This window comes from Danio rerio, chromosome 16 (assembly GCF_049306965.1).
Source record: "Danio rerio strain Tuebingen ecotype United States chromosome 16, GRCz12tu, whole genome shotgun sequence".
Classification (NCBI taxonomy): Eukaryota; Metazoa; Chordata; class Actinopteri; order Cypriniformes; family Danionidae; genus Danio; species Danio rerio.
Genome location: NC_133191.1, coordinates 59,006,896 through 59,024,661, shown reverse-complemented (window position 1 = coordinate 59,024,661; position 17,766 = coordinate 59,006,896). Strand labels below are relative to the sequence as shown.

The 17,766-nt window shown below is 30.5% G+C and overlaps 1 protein-coding gene across 4 annotated transcripts in view; it reads right to left on the bottom strand.

The window, feature by feature from the left end:
• Nucleotides 1–1,744: 1,744 nt before the first annotated feature.
• The window catches only part of ncoa7a (nuclear receptor coactivator 7a), a 62,493-nt gene continuing 46,471 nt past the window's right edge, over nt 1,745–17,766 (bottom strand). For 2 of the 4 annotated variants that reach the window (XM_073925347.1, XM_073925348.1), the window contains 6 exons: nt 11,776–11,932; nt 9,485–9,610; nt 7,614–7,766; nt 6,718–6,813; nt 5,810–5,883; nt 1,745–4,539 (listed from right to left, as the gene is read on the bottom strand). In XM_073925347.1, the coding sequence (XP_073781448.1) occupies nt 4,404–4,539; nt 5,810–5,883; nt 6,718–6,813; nt 7,614–7,763 (456 nt within the window). In that variant the 5' untranslated portion in view covers nt 7,764–7,766; nt 9,485–9,610; nt 11,776–11,932 and the 3' untranslated portion in view covers nt 1,745–4,403. Of the gene's footprint in view, nt 4,540–5,809; nt 5,884–6,717; nt 6,814–7,613; nt 7,767–9,484; nt 9,611–9,696; nt 10,717–11,775; nt 11,933–17,766 lie in introns of those variants that run through there. The other 2 variants (XM_005169772.6, NM_001326597.1) reach the window with 2 other exon arrangements.

Below are 17,766 nucleotides of genomic sequence, written 5' to 3'. Positions count from 1 at the left end.
AGTCTTAACTGCGTTTAAAGCCAGAATTATGAGTTATAAAGTTGTAATTGGGATATAAACTCAGAATTTGCAGGTATAAAGTCAGTATTTTGAGTAACAGTCACAACTTTGTGACATAAACTCAGAATTTTGAGTTATGAAGTCACAATTCCGTGATATAAAGTCACAATTCTGAGTTTTTAAAGTCGCGATTATGTAATAAGAAGTCAGAATTCTGAGTTACACTGTCGAATTGTGTGATATTAAGTGAGAATTTTGAGTTATAAAGTCAGTATTTTGAGTTATAGTCGCAAATGTGTGATATAAACTCAGAATTTTGAGTTATAATGTAACAATTCCGAGATATAAAGTCATAATTCTGATTTATAAAGTGAGAATTATGACTTATAAAGTCGCAATTGCATAATATAAAGTCAGATTTCTTAAGTTATAAGTCAGAATTTTGAGTTATAAAGTCACAATTCTGAGTTATAATGTCAAAATTGCATGATATCAAGTCATCATTTTGAGTTATAAAGTCAGTTATTTGAGTTATAGTTGCAAATGTGTGATATAAACTCAGAATTTTGAGTTATAAAGTCAGTTATTTGAGTTATAGTTGCAAATGTGTGAAATAAACTCAGAATTTTGAGTTATAAAGTCACAATTCCGTGATATAGTCACAATTCTGAGTTATAAGGTTGAAATTTCATGACATAAACTCATAATTTTCGGTTTTAAAGTCACATTTATGCTGTCTAAAGTCAGAATTCTGAGTAATAAAGTCCTAAATTTGTGATTTAAATTCAGAACTTTGAGTTTTTAAGTTGCTATTGTGTGATATAAAATCTGAATTTTGAGTCACAATTGTGATATAAGTGTTTGTGTGCAGTGCTCCTTTAATGCAGACGGTGGCGCTGCTGCTCACAGATCAGCCTTCAGGTTCAGCGTTTCTTCATCAAACACCACCACAGATTCATTCCAACAGTTTTATGGTTTACATAATGCTGATCTGCTCCTTGTGAAATGAACATTCACACAGGCGTTAAATGCTATTTTTATCATGAGCACAGAGTGTTATGAAGGTTCAAGATTAAGAGATTTGACTCCTGCTGTTCAAATAGATCTTACAGGTTCAGTTTTTACATTACACAACTTAAAAACAGCTAAATGCACTTTATTTATACTATATGAACTATAACTGTACAATAAGTTCATCACATGTAGTCATTATAAGCTTATCTGAAATTAATAAATAATTAAACATGCAAACTCCACACAGAAACACCAACTGACCCAGCCAGGACTCAAAGCAGAGACCTTTGCTGTAAAGCCACAGTGCTAACTACTGAGCCACCGTGCCACCAACATTATATGGTATATTTACCAATTTATTTAATAAAATTAGTATTTATTTGGCATCATATTTACTAAAATATCTGAAATGATTATTTGAATCTGACTTCATTTTCTTTAAATCTGCTAAATAAACAGATCTACGCTTTAAATAAAAGGTAATTTAATTTCCATTCTCAAATTTAGAAACGTGAGATTGTAGATTAAATGTTTTACTACATCTTTGAACTGTGATTTAAATAATGCTGATTTTAAATACAATGGACAAATCACATACACACGACAAATACAGCACAAAGAACTTTCAATATTGATCATCTTATTACTGATTATCTTAAGCGCAACCTTTCTGACGTAAACAGTTATCTAAAGCCTTACTCAAGCAGATAATCCAAAAAACCAGACACAGTTTCTGGAAAAACAACATGTTTATTATTAGAAAGTCCAACAAACAGCGCCAGCACTGCATGTTAATAATGTTAAAAACAGCACACATCAAACATCAGAACAGTGATCATGACAAGCTCTTAAATAGAGTACAAAAAATAAGAATAACTCTCAATCACACACACAGCCAACCAAACAGTATCTGCTTCATAGACCAAACTTTCAATTCAATTCAGTGACAGGTTATTTGAATAGCACTTTTCCCACACAATAATAACTGTCCCGAAGCAGCTTTACAAAAGGTGCAGGTTATTAAAACACACTCATAATCAGAAAAGTTGAAACCTCAGTGAAGTGCATTATGACGGACACGAGCAGTGCTGGGGGAAATGCCTTACAATATGACTTCTCTAAGTAACATGTAATGCATTACTTAAAAAAAAAAGCAATAACATGTCGCCTAACAGCAAGAAGGTCACTGGTTCGAGTCCCAGCTGGCCCAGTTGGTGTTTCTGTGTGGAGTTTGCATGTTCTCCCCATGTTGGCATGGGTTTCCTCCGGGTGCTCTGGTTTCCCCCACAGTCCAAACACATGCGCTATAGGGGGACTGATCAACTAAACTGGCCGTAGTGCATGTGTGTGTGTGTGAATGAGTGTGTATGGGTGTTTCCCTGTACTGGGTTGCACACTGAAGGGCATCCGTTGCATAAAACTACTGCATACTTTTGTGCCTGGAGCAATTCGATTACGTAATTAATGTAGTTAATCGATTGATCATTAAGATTAGTTATTATTATTTATTATTGTTATTGATTTTTGTGTGTGTGTGTGTGTGTGTGTACTTGATGTGTTTGTGTTTATTGTGTTAAGTGTGTTATTCTTGTTATATGTGAAGCACCACCATGTCCGAATGTTTTGCCCCAAGGGGATTAATAAAGTTTTAAACTAAAACTAAACAAAAACTAAACATATGCTGGAATAGTTGGTGGTTCATTCCACTGTGGCGACCCCTGATAAATAAGGAGCTAAGCCGAGGGAAAATTAATATTTGAGATACTTTTTAGTTGAATTAATTAGCGCTTAAAAAAAATAAATTGCTGAATTAAAATTAACGTTTAACGAAAGAATGTGTTTATTATTATTAACCCATTGAAGAACAGGAAAAGGGGATTATAGTCTCAATAAACAGTGATTTTACTGCACTAATAAGACTAAAAGCACAAAAGTGGCAAATGTGTTGCTTTAAACATTCATTAATCTGTATTTACAGCATGCAGAGCCATCGGGAAGTCCTCCGAATTTAACATTATCTTTATTTCTTATGTGTTTTTAAGAGGTAAATCAAGGTTAAACACTGTATACTGATTGCATCTTTAATTTTTGTAGTTGAATCAAATTAACTAAGGGCGACGCGGTGGCGCAGTAGGTAGTGCTGTCGCCTCAAAGCAAGAAGGTCGCTGGTTCGATCCTCAGCTGGGTCAGTTGGCGTTTCTGTGTGGAGTTTGCATGTTCTCCCTCTGTTCGCGTGGGTTTCCTCCGGGTGCTCCGGTTTCCCCCACTGTCCAAACACATGTGGTACAGGTGAATCGGGTAGGCTAAATTGTCCGTAGTGTATGAGTGTGAATGAGTGTGTATGGGTGTTTCCCAAAGATGGTTTGGGCTGGAAGGGCATCTGCTGTGTAAAAACGTGCTAGATAAGTTGGCGGTTCATCTCGCTGTGGCAACCCTGAATTAATTAAGGCACTAAGCTGAAAAGAGAATGAATGAAATTAACTAGTCTAGTCATTTCAACTTACATCCGTCTTCAAGAGTTCACACTCAGATGATTGATAATAAGGCATGTTTGGCTTGCTGTCCCGGGAGAAAGCCCTGAGCTCGGAAAATCCTCGAGCTCGGGGCTCCCTCCCGTTTTATCAAGTGAGAGGAGAGACTGAGCTCAGGTAGATCTTGAGAGTTCCCCCGTGTTCAGCTAGGAAAGAGAGGAAGGAGTGTGGGATTCTTCAAGACGAATATGACTAAGTAAATCTAATGCAGGACCGGCTGTGGTCAATCATAAGCACATGATCCTCTAGGAATTAGTTTATAAAATAACTTAAGACATTAAGCTAAACTCTGTATAACTTTATAAAATTAGATTGAAACCTGATTAGCTGATTAAAATAAGTTAAAGCAACATACACATATTTTTTGTCTTGACTTTTTAGTCATCACGTTTTTTGCAGAGCACAGTGCATTGTTAATTGCAGAGCTCCTCTATTAAAAACAAGAACAAACCAAAGTTCTGAAAGAGATCAAGCCTCCGCTAATTAACTCAGAAGTAACATAATGCATGATTTACCCTAAAGAGTAACTAAGTGATGCCACTAGTTACTTTTTAGTGGAGTAACCTAATATTGTAATGCATTACTTTCAGTAGTATCTTTCCCCAACACTGCACACGAGCGCTTCAGTGCTTCTCTCACATCTAGTGTGCTTTGCTGCCTATTAAGGCCACTCACTAGTGCGAATCCACAGTGTGCACTTCCTTTCCAGCAGCTCACTTACTGGAAACAGGAACTGAAATCTGCCTCAGCTTGCCTTACATCCACGCTGCCGTTAACTGATTTTGGAGGAGCGGGTGAACAGGCTCGACCGGTGAACGGGTTCTGATGTTTTTTAGTTTTATTTGTCGTTTTTTTGGCTCAGACGAAGCTCCACACCTCCAGCTCCTGGACGGTGAAGTCGTGATGAAGGCTTAGTGGACGATTGCAGAAAGTGTTGCAGGAGTAACTGGAGCCGCGGTATAGATCCGCGTCCAACCACAGGCCGAACGGACCCCTGAGAACACACAAATCCAGCTTTTAATCAGCGGAAATCAATAAAGATGTGCTTTAGACATGCACATCTGCACGCACACATTCACTCTTCACATCTGATCAGTTCATGCATGCAAACTTGGTGTTTTAGAAGAGTTCACCTGTGGATTTACTTCTTGCATTAAATATGAGATGCATTTCGTACAGCATTGTGTTTGAGAGTGTATTAGTCAGGTAGAAATGCTATCAAAATCATCACACGCCTTTAAATGCATTTAATGTGTATTAATATAATATAATAACACAGCAGCTTTCATGCAAAATACTTAACAGACTATTTAAATATAGAAAAAAAGCTGAAATTAATAAATTATGTGTTGCTTGTTGAATTAAAATGCATTATGTTGTATTCTGAGGCTTTATTAGTCAGCTGTGTGTCCTCCTCAAACTGCTGTAGCTCTAGTTTCTTCCACATCTCCTTCTGTTGTGCTCTGATGTAATTTTTGACTGTTATAGCTGGGAAATAACTCTAATCATTCAGCGGAGTGATAAGGAGCTGTAAAAACCTGCCGGAACTACTTTAGCTTGACAATAAATGCTCATCAGCCAATCAGAATCAAGCATTCAGCAGCCATGTGGGATAAATGTTATCAATTATAAACTTTAACAGCAGTCTGGCAGTCGGTGAACCACAACGGATTCTGAGAAAAGAGGAAGCTGTTTTACTCTACTATGCGCAGCTTCCTCTTTATAGATGTGGAAGTGTGATACGGATTAAGAAAACGTTTGCTTATCCTTTTTATTTCTTCAATGAAGGACAATATCAGCAGCTTCTGCTTTATGTATTGCGTAAAGAGGCTGTTCTACGCCGATATTGATTTTTCTTTTTATAAATGTTGTGTTCATTTAGATTTTTAACTTGTTGGTTTAAAAACAATAATTATAATAATAATAATAATGTTTTTAAGCTTATTTACTTTTTATTAAATCTCATTTGGTCCATTGAGGTAAATTAAATTAAAAGAACAAATACTAAAAATGTTTATTTAACTGCAATATCTCTTATTTGTATAACACTTTCCAGCACTTTATACACAGTGTGCATGTTATCACATTACAATCAAAATCAGAAAGAATAAGAGTGTTAACCTGACGATATACAATATATAGTGTGCTTTTCAAAGAGGTGATGTATGTGTATAATACATTTTTAATATAGTAAAAGAGTGAGCTATATAGTGAAACTTAATTAACTGCTATGATTTTACATTAATGAGTGATAATGAACTCACCCTCCGCCACCCATCTGCAGCGAGTCCAGAAATCCTCTCACGAAATAAGAGTTTTCTCCAGTCCAGCGGAAGACCTGCACATACACACACACACATTAGTGATCAGACACATACACACACATGTAGTCTATTTATAGTATGATTTTGTTAACATAAAAGTAATCTTACTGTTACCACAAAACTAATCTAAATGTAATTCAAAAGTTGTCCAAATACAATACCACAAAAGTAATATAAACGTAATCCACAAGTAGTCAGAAATCAGTCAAATTGATAATATAAAAGTAATCTAAATTTAATCTACAAGTAGTCAGATTATGTTACCTAAAAATGATGAAATGTTAGCATAAAAGTCATCTAAATGTAATCCACAAGTAGTCGAAATGATAATATAAAAGTAATCTAAATGTAATCTACAAGTAGTCAGATTATGGCACTTTAAAATGATGAAACGTTAGGATAAAAGTAATCTAAATTTAACCTACAAGTAGTCGGATTATATTACTTTAAAATGATGAAATGTTAGTATAAAAGTAATCTAAATGTAATCCACTAGTCAGATATGAGTCGAAATGATAATATAAAAGTAATCTAAATGTAATCCACAAGTAGTCTAAATGACAATATAAAAGTAATCTAAATGTAATCCACAAGTAGTCAGATTATGGTACTTTAAAATTATGAAACGTTAGTATAAAAGTAATCTAAATGTAATCCACAAGTATTCGAAATGATAATACAAAAGTATTCTAAATGTAATCCACAAGTAGTCAGATTATGTTACTATGAAATGAATCGAAATGTTAACGTAAAAGTAATATAAATGTAATCTAAAAGTAAATGTAATCCAGTTCAGATGACACAGCAGATCAGATAAACAGATCTTCAGCATGTCTTCATCCTCATACCTGAAACTCTGGACTGAAGCTGTAGAGAAAGGTTTCTCCTGTCCCGTAACAGTAGCTGCTGACTCTGAAAGGGTCTGAGGAAAACGCCCCAAAAACCTGAGGAAAAACACAATCTCGGTAAATCTGATGAACATGGCAGGGTATTATTTCATGCAAATTACTGCGAAATGCAAAATATCATGCAAAATAGTACTGCATTTGTGTTTTACCTTCAAAACCAGAATGAAAAGCATGCTTTGTAACTGTATTTCGCTTACATTTGTTCGTTTATTTTCTGTTTCCATGTTCTTATATTTAATTATTTCAGTTTTCAATTAGTTTTTTTCAGATCATCATGTAAAAATTTAAACAAATGAATTAATTAATCAACATATTTAAAAACTAAGTAATTTTAAATGTTAATTATGTCAATTTTTTTTAGTTATTCAAAATAATTTCTAGTCAGTTTATTTGATGTTGTTTGAGATGAGATTTTAAACATTCAAGGCATTTAATTTGACTTTATATACACACACACACACACACACACACACACACACACACACACACATATATATATACATATATATCAATATATATATATATATATATATATATATATATATATATATATATATATATATATATATATATATATATATATATATATATATATATATCAGTTAACATATTTATATAAATCATTTATCTAAATGTAAAACAATTAAAAACTGATTTTATTCTAGACAAAATAAAACAAATAAGACTTTTTACAGAAGAACAAATATTAGAGGAAATACTGTGTGCAATTCCTGAAACTGATAAGCATCATTTGGCAAATATTTGAATGAAAAAAAATTCACAGGGGGCGAAAAATTAGACTTTAACTGTATATGCAGTCTTTATGTGTGTCTCACCTGTCCATCTGTGTCTCTGATCACCATCAGTACGGGTCTGTCCAGCTCCGCCATCTGTCTGTACAGTGTTCTCAGACTGGTGCCGTGCACTGCTGTACTGTATACCAGCTTCCACTGATTACCCTGAGCCCGCGCCGGGATATGGCTCATCAGCTGCACACACAGACACACACACATTAGTGATCAGAAACACGCACACACCCATGTAGTCCATGCATAGTCCGATTGTGTTACCAGAAAAGTAATCTAAATGTAATCAAAAGTAATCAGTTTATGTTAACACAAAAGTAATCTAAATGTAATTCAAAAGTAGTCCGATTATGTTACCATAAAAGTAATCTAAATGTAATCCAAAAACAAGCCATATTACAAATAATGAATCAAAATGTAACCACAAAAGTAATCTAAACGTAATCCAAACATAGTACGTTTGTGACCACAAAAGTAATCAAAATGTAATCCAAAAGTAGTCAGATTAGGTTACCATAAAAGTAACCTAAATGTAATTTAAAAATAGTCTGAATACATTACCATAAAATTATTAAAATGTTACTACAAATGTAGTCAGACTATCTTACCATATAAAATCTAAATGTTAACATAAAAGAAGTCTGATAATGTTACCATAAAATTAATGATAAATTTTACCGCAAAGGTAATCTAAGTGTAACCAAAAAAAGGTCATATTACGTTCTCAAAAAGTGAATCAAAATGGTACCACAAAAGTAATCTAAACTTAATTCAAAAGTAATCAGTTTATGTTAGCACAAAAGTAATCTAAATGTAATCCAAAAATAGTCAGATTATGTTAGCATAAAAGTAATCTAAATGTAACCCACTAGTAATCAGTTTATGTTACTACAAAAGTAATCTAAATGTAATCCAAAAGTAGTCAGATTAAGTTACCATAAAAGTAATCTAAATGTAATCGAAAAATAGTCTGATTACATTACCAAAAAATTATTTAAATGTTACCACAAAAGTCATCTTTATTTAACCCAAATTATTCAGATTATGCTACCATATAAAATCTAAATGTAACATAAAAGTAATCTAAATGTAATCAAAAAGTAGTCAGATAATGCTACCATGAAATTAATGAAAAATCCTACCACAAAAGTAATCTTAATGTAGCCTAAAAGTAGTCAGATTACATTTCCATAACATTTATCTAAACTTAAATTTCAACAATATTTCATTATTTCTTTGTTTCTCTTGAAAATTGCTTTTTAAAAAATAATAAAATTCAATATTTAATATTTTTCCCTAACATATACATTTGGATGTACTAATTTTGGTCGGTTATTATAAGTTAGATAATCTCCAGATTTGTCTTCAGTACTAACTAATCTAATGTATATGCACAGATATAATATTGTGGAGTATCCTATTGAAAATATTAATCAAAATGAGAGATTTGATAGGGGTGAACTTATATTTGTTGAGTGCTGTATTTATTTATTTATTTAGTTAATTATTTATTCATTTATTTAATTATTATTTTATTCATTTATTCGTTTATTTATTTATTAATTTATTCACTTATTTATTTATTTATTTATTTATTTATTCATTTACTTGCTTATTAGTTTAATTATTTATTCATTTATTCGCTTATTTATTTAATTATTTATTCATTTATTCGCTTATTCATTTATTTATTTATTCACTTATTTATTTAAATATTTATTCATTTATTCACTTATCTTATTCATTTTTTCGTTTATTTATTTATTTATTTATTTATTTATTTATCTATTTATTTATTTATATGACCTAGTCTGTCTTTATATTATCCTTGCAGACAATCACACATTAAATAATTGTATTTAATTATTTGATAAATAAATTAATAAATCTCTGGCTCTGACCTGCTCCAGGTGAAGCTCCTTTAAGATCTGACTGTGGTTTATTAACACCGGCAGCAGATCATCAGACTCAGAATCAGCAGAACTGCAGACGCTGGTGCGGCGCTTCTGCTGCTTCACAGACACAATCTGCAGGAAAACACACACACACACACACAATCATCAGTCAATAATCAATAATACATGCACTCTGCTGAGTTCTCCACGCTTCACACCTCCACAAAGGGCCCGTCGGAGCCATTGGCGAAGTAGAGGATCTGAACGCTCTGCTGTTTCCTCATGCTGCTGTGTGTGTAGAGTCTGAACTGTGCGCTCAGATCAGTGTGTTTATCTAGCGTGGCCCTCACACAAGCACACACACACCTCTCTCTTTTCCAAAGCACTTTCGTTTTTCAGAAAAAGCCACTCAAAAGAGGAAGAGCTGCCAAATATGGTCAGACAGGACGTTTCTGTCTGCGGCAGAGTTTAGTTTCCCGCCTTCACTCACAGACTGTTTTCTCTCCTGTGTTCAGACAGGCGCTTCAGGCTCCCCCGGACAAAAACCAGCAGACTGAGCAACAGCTTTTCCCCAGAGCTGTCTCCCTCTTCAACTCTGCCCCTCAATGACTCTTTTGCCCCCCAATACACCCCCCACTCTCCTCTAACTTAAACTCCTCACAGTCACTGCACTGTTTAACATTTGCACATTTAATAATTGCACATATTCACTGCACTGCATTGCACTGATTCACTTAATTGAACTGTACATAGCCACAGCACATGGACATCTGTGATTATGTACACACCCACTGTGCATATACATCATGTTTATTTATCTGCACACTTCTGATTATTAATATCAACCAGTACATATATTCATATATTGTAAATCTGTTCATAGCTAATCCAACCTGTATATAATGTTGATCGTACATCCATCTGTAAATATCACCATAGTTTCTCTATAACTGCACTTTATAACTGATACCTGCATCCTGCACTTGCTGCTATTACTGCTTACTGCTTACTTACTGCTGGTTACACCTAAACTGCATTTTGTTGCCTTGTACTTGTACATGTGTAATGACAATAAAGTTAAGTCTAATCTAATGAAGATCATTTCTGTTGCTTTTTTAATTAATAAAAACTTGATAGTTCCACAGCATTTCACTTCAGCTCTTCAGAAGACAGCAGCTTCATTCTTCACATTACGCCACTTCAAGGTGAAAATAGGAGCATTTAATAAGCTTAATTCACTTCACAGAAATTATTCAAAATCCCTTAAAATAATTAGGCAATCACATTTTATAGGAGCTCTTTCTTTTTATATCTTTTTCTTATATTAGAATGCTGTTATTTATACTTTTATTTTTCTTTACTTTACTAATATATTCGAAATATATATATATATATATATATATATATAAATAGACGCATGACTTAAAACAAAACTATTAGTGCTCCTGTGAAATTGTAATTATTTTTCAATATTTCTCAAGTCATGTTTATTTTATATTATTTATTAAAATTTCTTTGTCAAATTAGTTTTGTAGAATTTTAGCAAGAAAAAAACTGTGATTAAAATGTGCACTGTAAAATAGAAACTAATATACAGCATTACTGCCAATTTTGACAGCCAGTAATACTGTAAACATTACTGCAATTATTTACAATGTGTGACATTGATAGTGAGCTCTTTTTTCTTATATTTGTGTGGTGTTATTTATACTTTTATTCTTCTTTACTAATATTCTACAGTATATTTATATATATATATGCATGACTGAAGACAACATTATAAGTGCTCCCGTGGAATTGTAATTATTTAAAAATATTTCTTAAATTACGTTTTTTGTTTAAACATTTTTAGATATTAGCTTCAGTAAATTTCTTTATTAAATCTTTTTGAAAAATTTTAGCAGGAACAAATGTGTGAAATCTGATTATAAATGTGTGATTATAAATGCGTGAATATGAAGCTGCACAGTAAAAAATTGCTGTAAAATTTGAAGTATATCACTGTTAATTTTGGTTGCCAGTAATACTGCACTCTCCAAAAAATGCTTTTCTTACTTAGATACATAGATCTTGTTTCTAGTCCTAATATCTAAAAATTCCTACATTAAGAAGCCTTTTCTAGATTGAGCTACATTGTCTTGTTTTAAGAAACTGAGTTGCAGTTTGAAAGGCATCCACTCCATATAACATATGCTGGAATAGTTAAGTGGATTAGTTAGTGGTTCATTGCGCTGTGGTGAGCCCTGATGAATAAAGGGACTAAGCTGAAGGAAAATGAATGACTATTGCCAGCGCACCTGCCAGTTTTCAGGGGGAGAATCCTTGAGCAGCGAGCCGATCACACTCAGAGCGTCGGGATGAACCTGCAGAAACTCCTGCTGCTTTCTGCTGTGTTTGTGACTGTAGATGTTTTCTGGAGACCACTCCACGAAAAACGTGTAGAGATGATCCACCCTGCAGGAAACCAGAACACACGCTTCAGGATTATACAATACACATGCAGGAAATCATACAGTACACAAACTGACACTATATAATATAATATAATATAATATAATATAATATAATATAATATAATATAATATAATATAATAAAATATAATATAATATAATATAATATAATATAATATAATAAAATAAAATATAATATAATAAATATAATATAATATAATATAATATAATATAATATAATATAATAGAATATAATATAAAATAATATAATATAATATAAAATAATATAATATAATAAAATATAATATAATAAATATAATATAATATAATATAATACAATATAATATAATATAAAATAATATAATATAATATAATATAATATAATATAATATAATATAATATAATATAATATAATATAATATAATATAATATAATCTAAAATAAAATAATATAATATAATAAAACATAATATAATAAAACATAATATAATATAATATAATATAATATAATATAATATAATATAATATAATATAATATAATATAATATAATATAATATAATATAATATAATATAAAATAATATAATATAATATAATATAATATAATATAATAAAACATAATATAATAAAACATAATATAATATAATATAATATAATATAATATAATATAATATAATATAATAAAACATAATATAATATAATATAATATAATATAATATAATATAAAATAATATAATATAATTTAATAAAATATAATATAATATAATAAATATAATATAAAATAATATAATATAATATAATAAAACATAATATAATATAATATAATAAAACATAATATAATATAATATAATATAATATAATATAATATAATATAATATAATATAAAATAATATAATATAATATAATATAATAAAACATAATATAATATAATATAATAAAACATAATATAATATAATATAATATAATATAATATAATATAATATAATATATTATATAAAAACTAAAATGTAATATAATATATAATAAAAAATTTATAATAAAGTATAATATTGTATAATAAAAATATTATATAATATAATATAAACAATATTATATAAATATAATAGAAATAGTCCTATACTGTAAAAATGTCCCTAATTGAGCAGTTTTCTGTATTTTGTGTCTGATATTTTTTTGTTTCCTCATTTATTTCTGCTTCTGAATGTCATTATGGGATCTTGATATTTTTTGAACAACTTTTAGCCTTGAAGAGTGTGTAAGAGTGTGTTTTCTGCACGTGTGTAATAGTGTGCAGTGCTGTATTGTGTGTGTTTGTGTTGTGTATTACACTACAGAAACCCTGCACACAACCTGCAGCACATTCATTCTTATTCTTATTCTCTTATTCTCTAATTATTTCTCAACATATTATTTTTTACACATAATATTGATACTTAAATGTCAGTAAAAGTCACTTTTTTTAAACTATAGAGTTGAATATTCAACATCAGAAGTGGACAGAGCAGAAATTACCATCCCATAATGCAGTTCACCAGCACACATAAACACAAAACACAAAAGACATGTGTTTTGAAATGCACTGAATCTGATGTATTTGCTGAACACTGCTACTGCAAGTTCCAACTCATGCTTTACAGTAAGCGTCAGACTTCAGTTGTGCAATAAAAAGTCCTCCTGCTGCCCAGACATGCTCAACAGAGATATTAATCACCTTTCCTGAAGATTAACGGAAGGTTTTTCCTTCCTCATGATGTAAAATGATTCCTTCCACTGTGTGGGAAAACACAACTGAAGCCTCCAGAGGAGAAAAAAGAGACTAATTCTGAATTTACCAGCTGATTTTTTTGGACTGAAGTGACATTTACATTAGAAAAGAGCAGCTGAAGACAGATATCATTACAAATCAAAATGCACTTAAATCAAAGCAAGTGAGCACATATCCAAAATGTGATGCATGCAAATATATGCAAATGAAATATACTGTATGCCATACATAGTTTTAATAGTTTATATTTGGATTTCGCACACAATATATGAATATATTCAATATATATATATATATATATATATATATATATATATATATATATATATATATATATATATATATATATATATATATATATATATATATATATATATTTAAATATAGCTTTGATTACATTTTTCCAACCAATTTGCATTACAAATAAGCAAATACACACACACACACACACACACACACACACACACAGTATTTTTGAACATAAGCACCATTTTGAGGCATGTCCTGTTTCACATTTTTAATTTCTATTTCTTCTGAGAATCCAACAAGAGCCACATATTGATGATTACTGTTATGACAGCTGTTTTAGCATTATGCTGAGATTGAATTGCCTCTTGTTACAGTTATGAACAGTTTGACAAGCAGCAAATGTTCATGGGCCAGTGACATGACCTCACCGAAAGGGTCTACATTCGTATAAATTCCAACGGCTGGAAAAAGAAATGAGCTGGTCAGAATGATGCGATATTTCAGAATACATGTTGAATGATGTAAATTTTACACTTGTTAAATGCAAATATGAACTCGTGTGTGATATATGTAGTTTGCATATTTTCCACATTTCTATATGGGATATGATTTCAATTCATTTTAAATCAATTTCAAGTGCATTTTCTTTTATCTAAATATATAATCACTAACAATGAACGGATCATTTCTAAAGTAAAAGTCACTTTCTAAAGTAAAAGTCACTTATTTCTTTGTGGTATAATACCGCTGTGAACAGAATTACACTGGTCACCATTGCACCAAATGACTAACTTTGGGATTCTTACATTATTTATACAGTACTAAATCAAATATTTAGATCATCTAATTGTGGACTTTTATTATATTCTCAAGCAGAATAATGAGAATTATTATGAACTATTAGAAAATAACTCCAGAATTAGCTTTTTTCTTGATGAATTTGATGATACTTATTTTAAATCAATAGTTCAGTCCCTCTTCCTCAAATTAATCTCAAATACAGCTTAATTCTATGATAAAAATTCATGTTTTCATGTTACTTCAACTTGTTTTAATTACATTAATTAGGTTTCAACTATTAGTTTTATGCTATACAAAGCTTAACTTAATATTTATAAACTTAATATTATATATAAACACAAATTCAATCAAATAATAATAATAACACAATGCAATAATACAGTTCACACAAATACAACATGATAATAAATTACATCAGATTTTTTTTGTACAGCAAAAAATGAATCAGTTATTAAATATGCATGTTTTATATAAACATTACATTTATAATAAAAAAAATTAATAATCCACTTTTTAAGAGACTTTTGTGATGCTGAGTTGCCTTGTCTATTTTTGACCCAACATTGGGTTACAATGTTCAATTCAAATTAAATTACGTTTAATTAAAATAAACGTTTGAACCCACTGTGATTAAATTGTCACTTTTTAACCCAATGGTTAGGTTTGACTATGTTGGGTTAAACCAACCCAACTTTTTTTTTAGAGAGATTTATTTTTGCTTTTGCCTAATATTATTGGAATATTAAGATGAAGATTTCACTGGAGATGTTTTGTAGATCTACCATAAATACATATTTTACAGTCATGTACTAAAATAAAAGTAAAAGTAATTTGGGTTAAATGAACAAACCCAACAGTTGGGTTAAAAAGTGTCATTTTAAATAAAAAAATGAACCCAGTCGTTGGGTTTGTCCATATCTGAGCCCATATTATGGTACAGCAGAGCACATATTAGTAGGATTAGTCATCAGGAGGAACAGAAAGTCATACACACTTTCATTTATGCCAAAATCATCAGAATATGAAATAAAGATGATGATTTATGAAGATATTTGTACTCATCATATATTAAATCTCAATTTTTAATGAGAAATATCATGCAATACTAAACTCAAAAAATTAATAAAATACTGGGTTGTCATAACCCAATGTTGGGTCAAATATGGACAAACCCAACAGCTGGGTTATTCTTTTTTTTTTTTTTTCAATTAAATTAAAATAACACTTTTCAACCCAAAACATTTGTCCATAATTGACCCAGTGTTGGGTGCAAAGAATCATCAGAATATTAATAAAGAACATTTGTCATCAGAATTCTACTGTAGGCATATTAAATCTTCATTTCTCCTTCATTCATTGCTGCAGTCAGACATTCACTAGTTGATTTTTTAGGTGATTTATTTAATAATTTAATTTTTGTTCTCACAAATTCCAGATATTCAAATGGTGTAATTAAATTATTAAATAATAAAACATACTTAATATTATAGTTTGAACAAATCATGCATCAATGCATTCTAAAAGAACTCTGGGTTGTTTTAACCCAACATTGGGTCAAATATGGACAAACCAAACAGTTAAATACATTTTTCTCAATGATAGTGAAATCACCCAAATAGCTTTTACACCAAAACTCATCAGAATATTAGGATAATTTGGTAAATCTGAAGAAATTTAGTAAATCTGCTACCATAAATAGACATTTTACAGTCATGTACTGCAATATTGGTCAACATAACATGAGTGAAATGAACAAACCCAACAGTTGTGTTAAAAAAATTGTAATTGAAAATAATAAATGACAAATAAAAATTGTAGTAAAAGTATCATGGGTGAAATGAACAAACCCAACAGTTGGATTAAAAAGTGTCATTTAAATTTAATTGATTAAAATGAACTCATTGGGTTTGTCCATATTTGACCCAACACTGAGTAACAGCAGAGTGCATATTAGTAGGATTGGTCATCGGGAGGAGTAGAAAATCATACACTTTTTAATTTATGCCAACAATCATCAGAATATGAAATAAAGATGATGATTTATGAAGATATTTTGTACTCAGCATATATTAAAACTCAATGTCTAATGAGAAATATGCCTTGGTTAACTCTAACAATAACATTTTAAAACATATTTAAAAATGCTGGGTTGTCATAACTCAAAGCTGGGTCAATAATGAACAAACCCAACAGCTGGGTTATTTTCTTTCAATTAAATTAAAATGACACTTTTTAACCCAAATATTTTTCCACATTTGACCCAGTGTTGGGTTATAGAAAGTAATAAATTTTTACTTTATGCCAAAATCATCATATTATTAAATAGAGATCATGCTTTATGAAATATGCCACTGTAGATATATCAAAACTCAGTTATTCATTGCTGCAGTAAGACATTACTTTGTTGAATTTATTTAACATTCAGATTTATTTTGCACTCTCAAACTATCAGTAGTTATAATTATTTTAACAAATCACACATCAACACACTCTTAAAAATTGCTGGGCTGTTTTAACCCAACACTGAGTCAAATATGAACTAACCCAACAGTTGCGCCTATATTTTCAGTTAAATGTAATTGTCACTTTGGTTGGGTTTGTGCATATTGTCCAGCTTTGTGTTGGGTTACAGAGAGGGATCACTTTTCTTTCAAGCCAACAATCATCAGAATATTAATAAAGATTGTTAAAGATTAATAAAGAGAACTTCACTTGCATTCATTGCTGCAGTAATTGTTGAATTTAAAGGCAGTTTTCTTTTGTTCAATATTTCTATTATTTTGCACTTGTATATTGAAGACTTTCTAATAGTCGTGTATTGTATTAAAACTTAGTCAAAGCTTGCTCCAAGATTATTGGTTTACCTCTGCGGAGTCTAGCAGAGTTACATGAACAGCAAATGTTAAGGAAAACTCAAAGTGTGATAAGAGACGACTCCCATCCTCTGAAGCCTTCTTTTATTCTGTTGCCCTCTGGAAGAAGGTTTAGAAGCATCGAATGCTCTAATAACAGGTATACATTTAC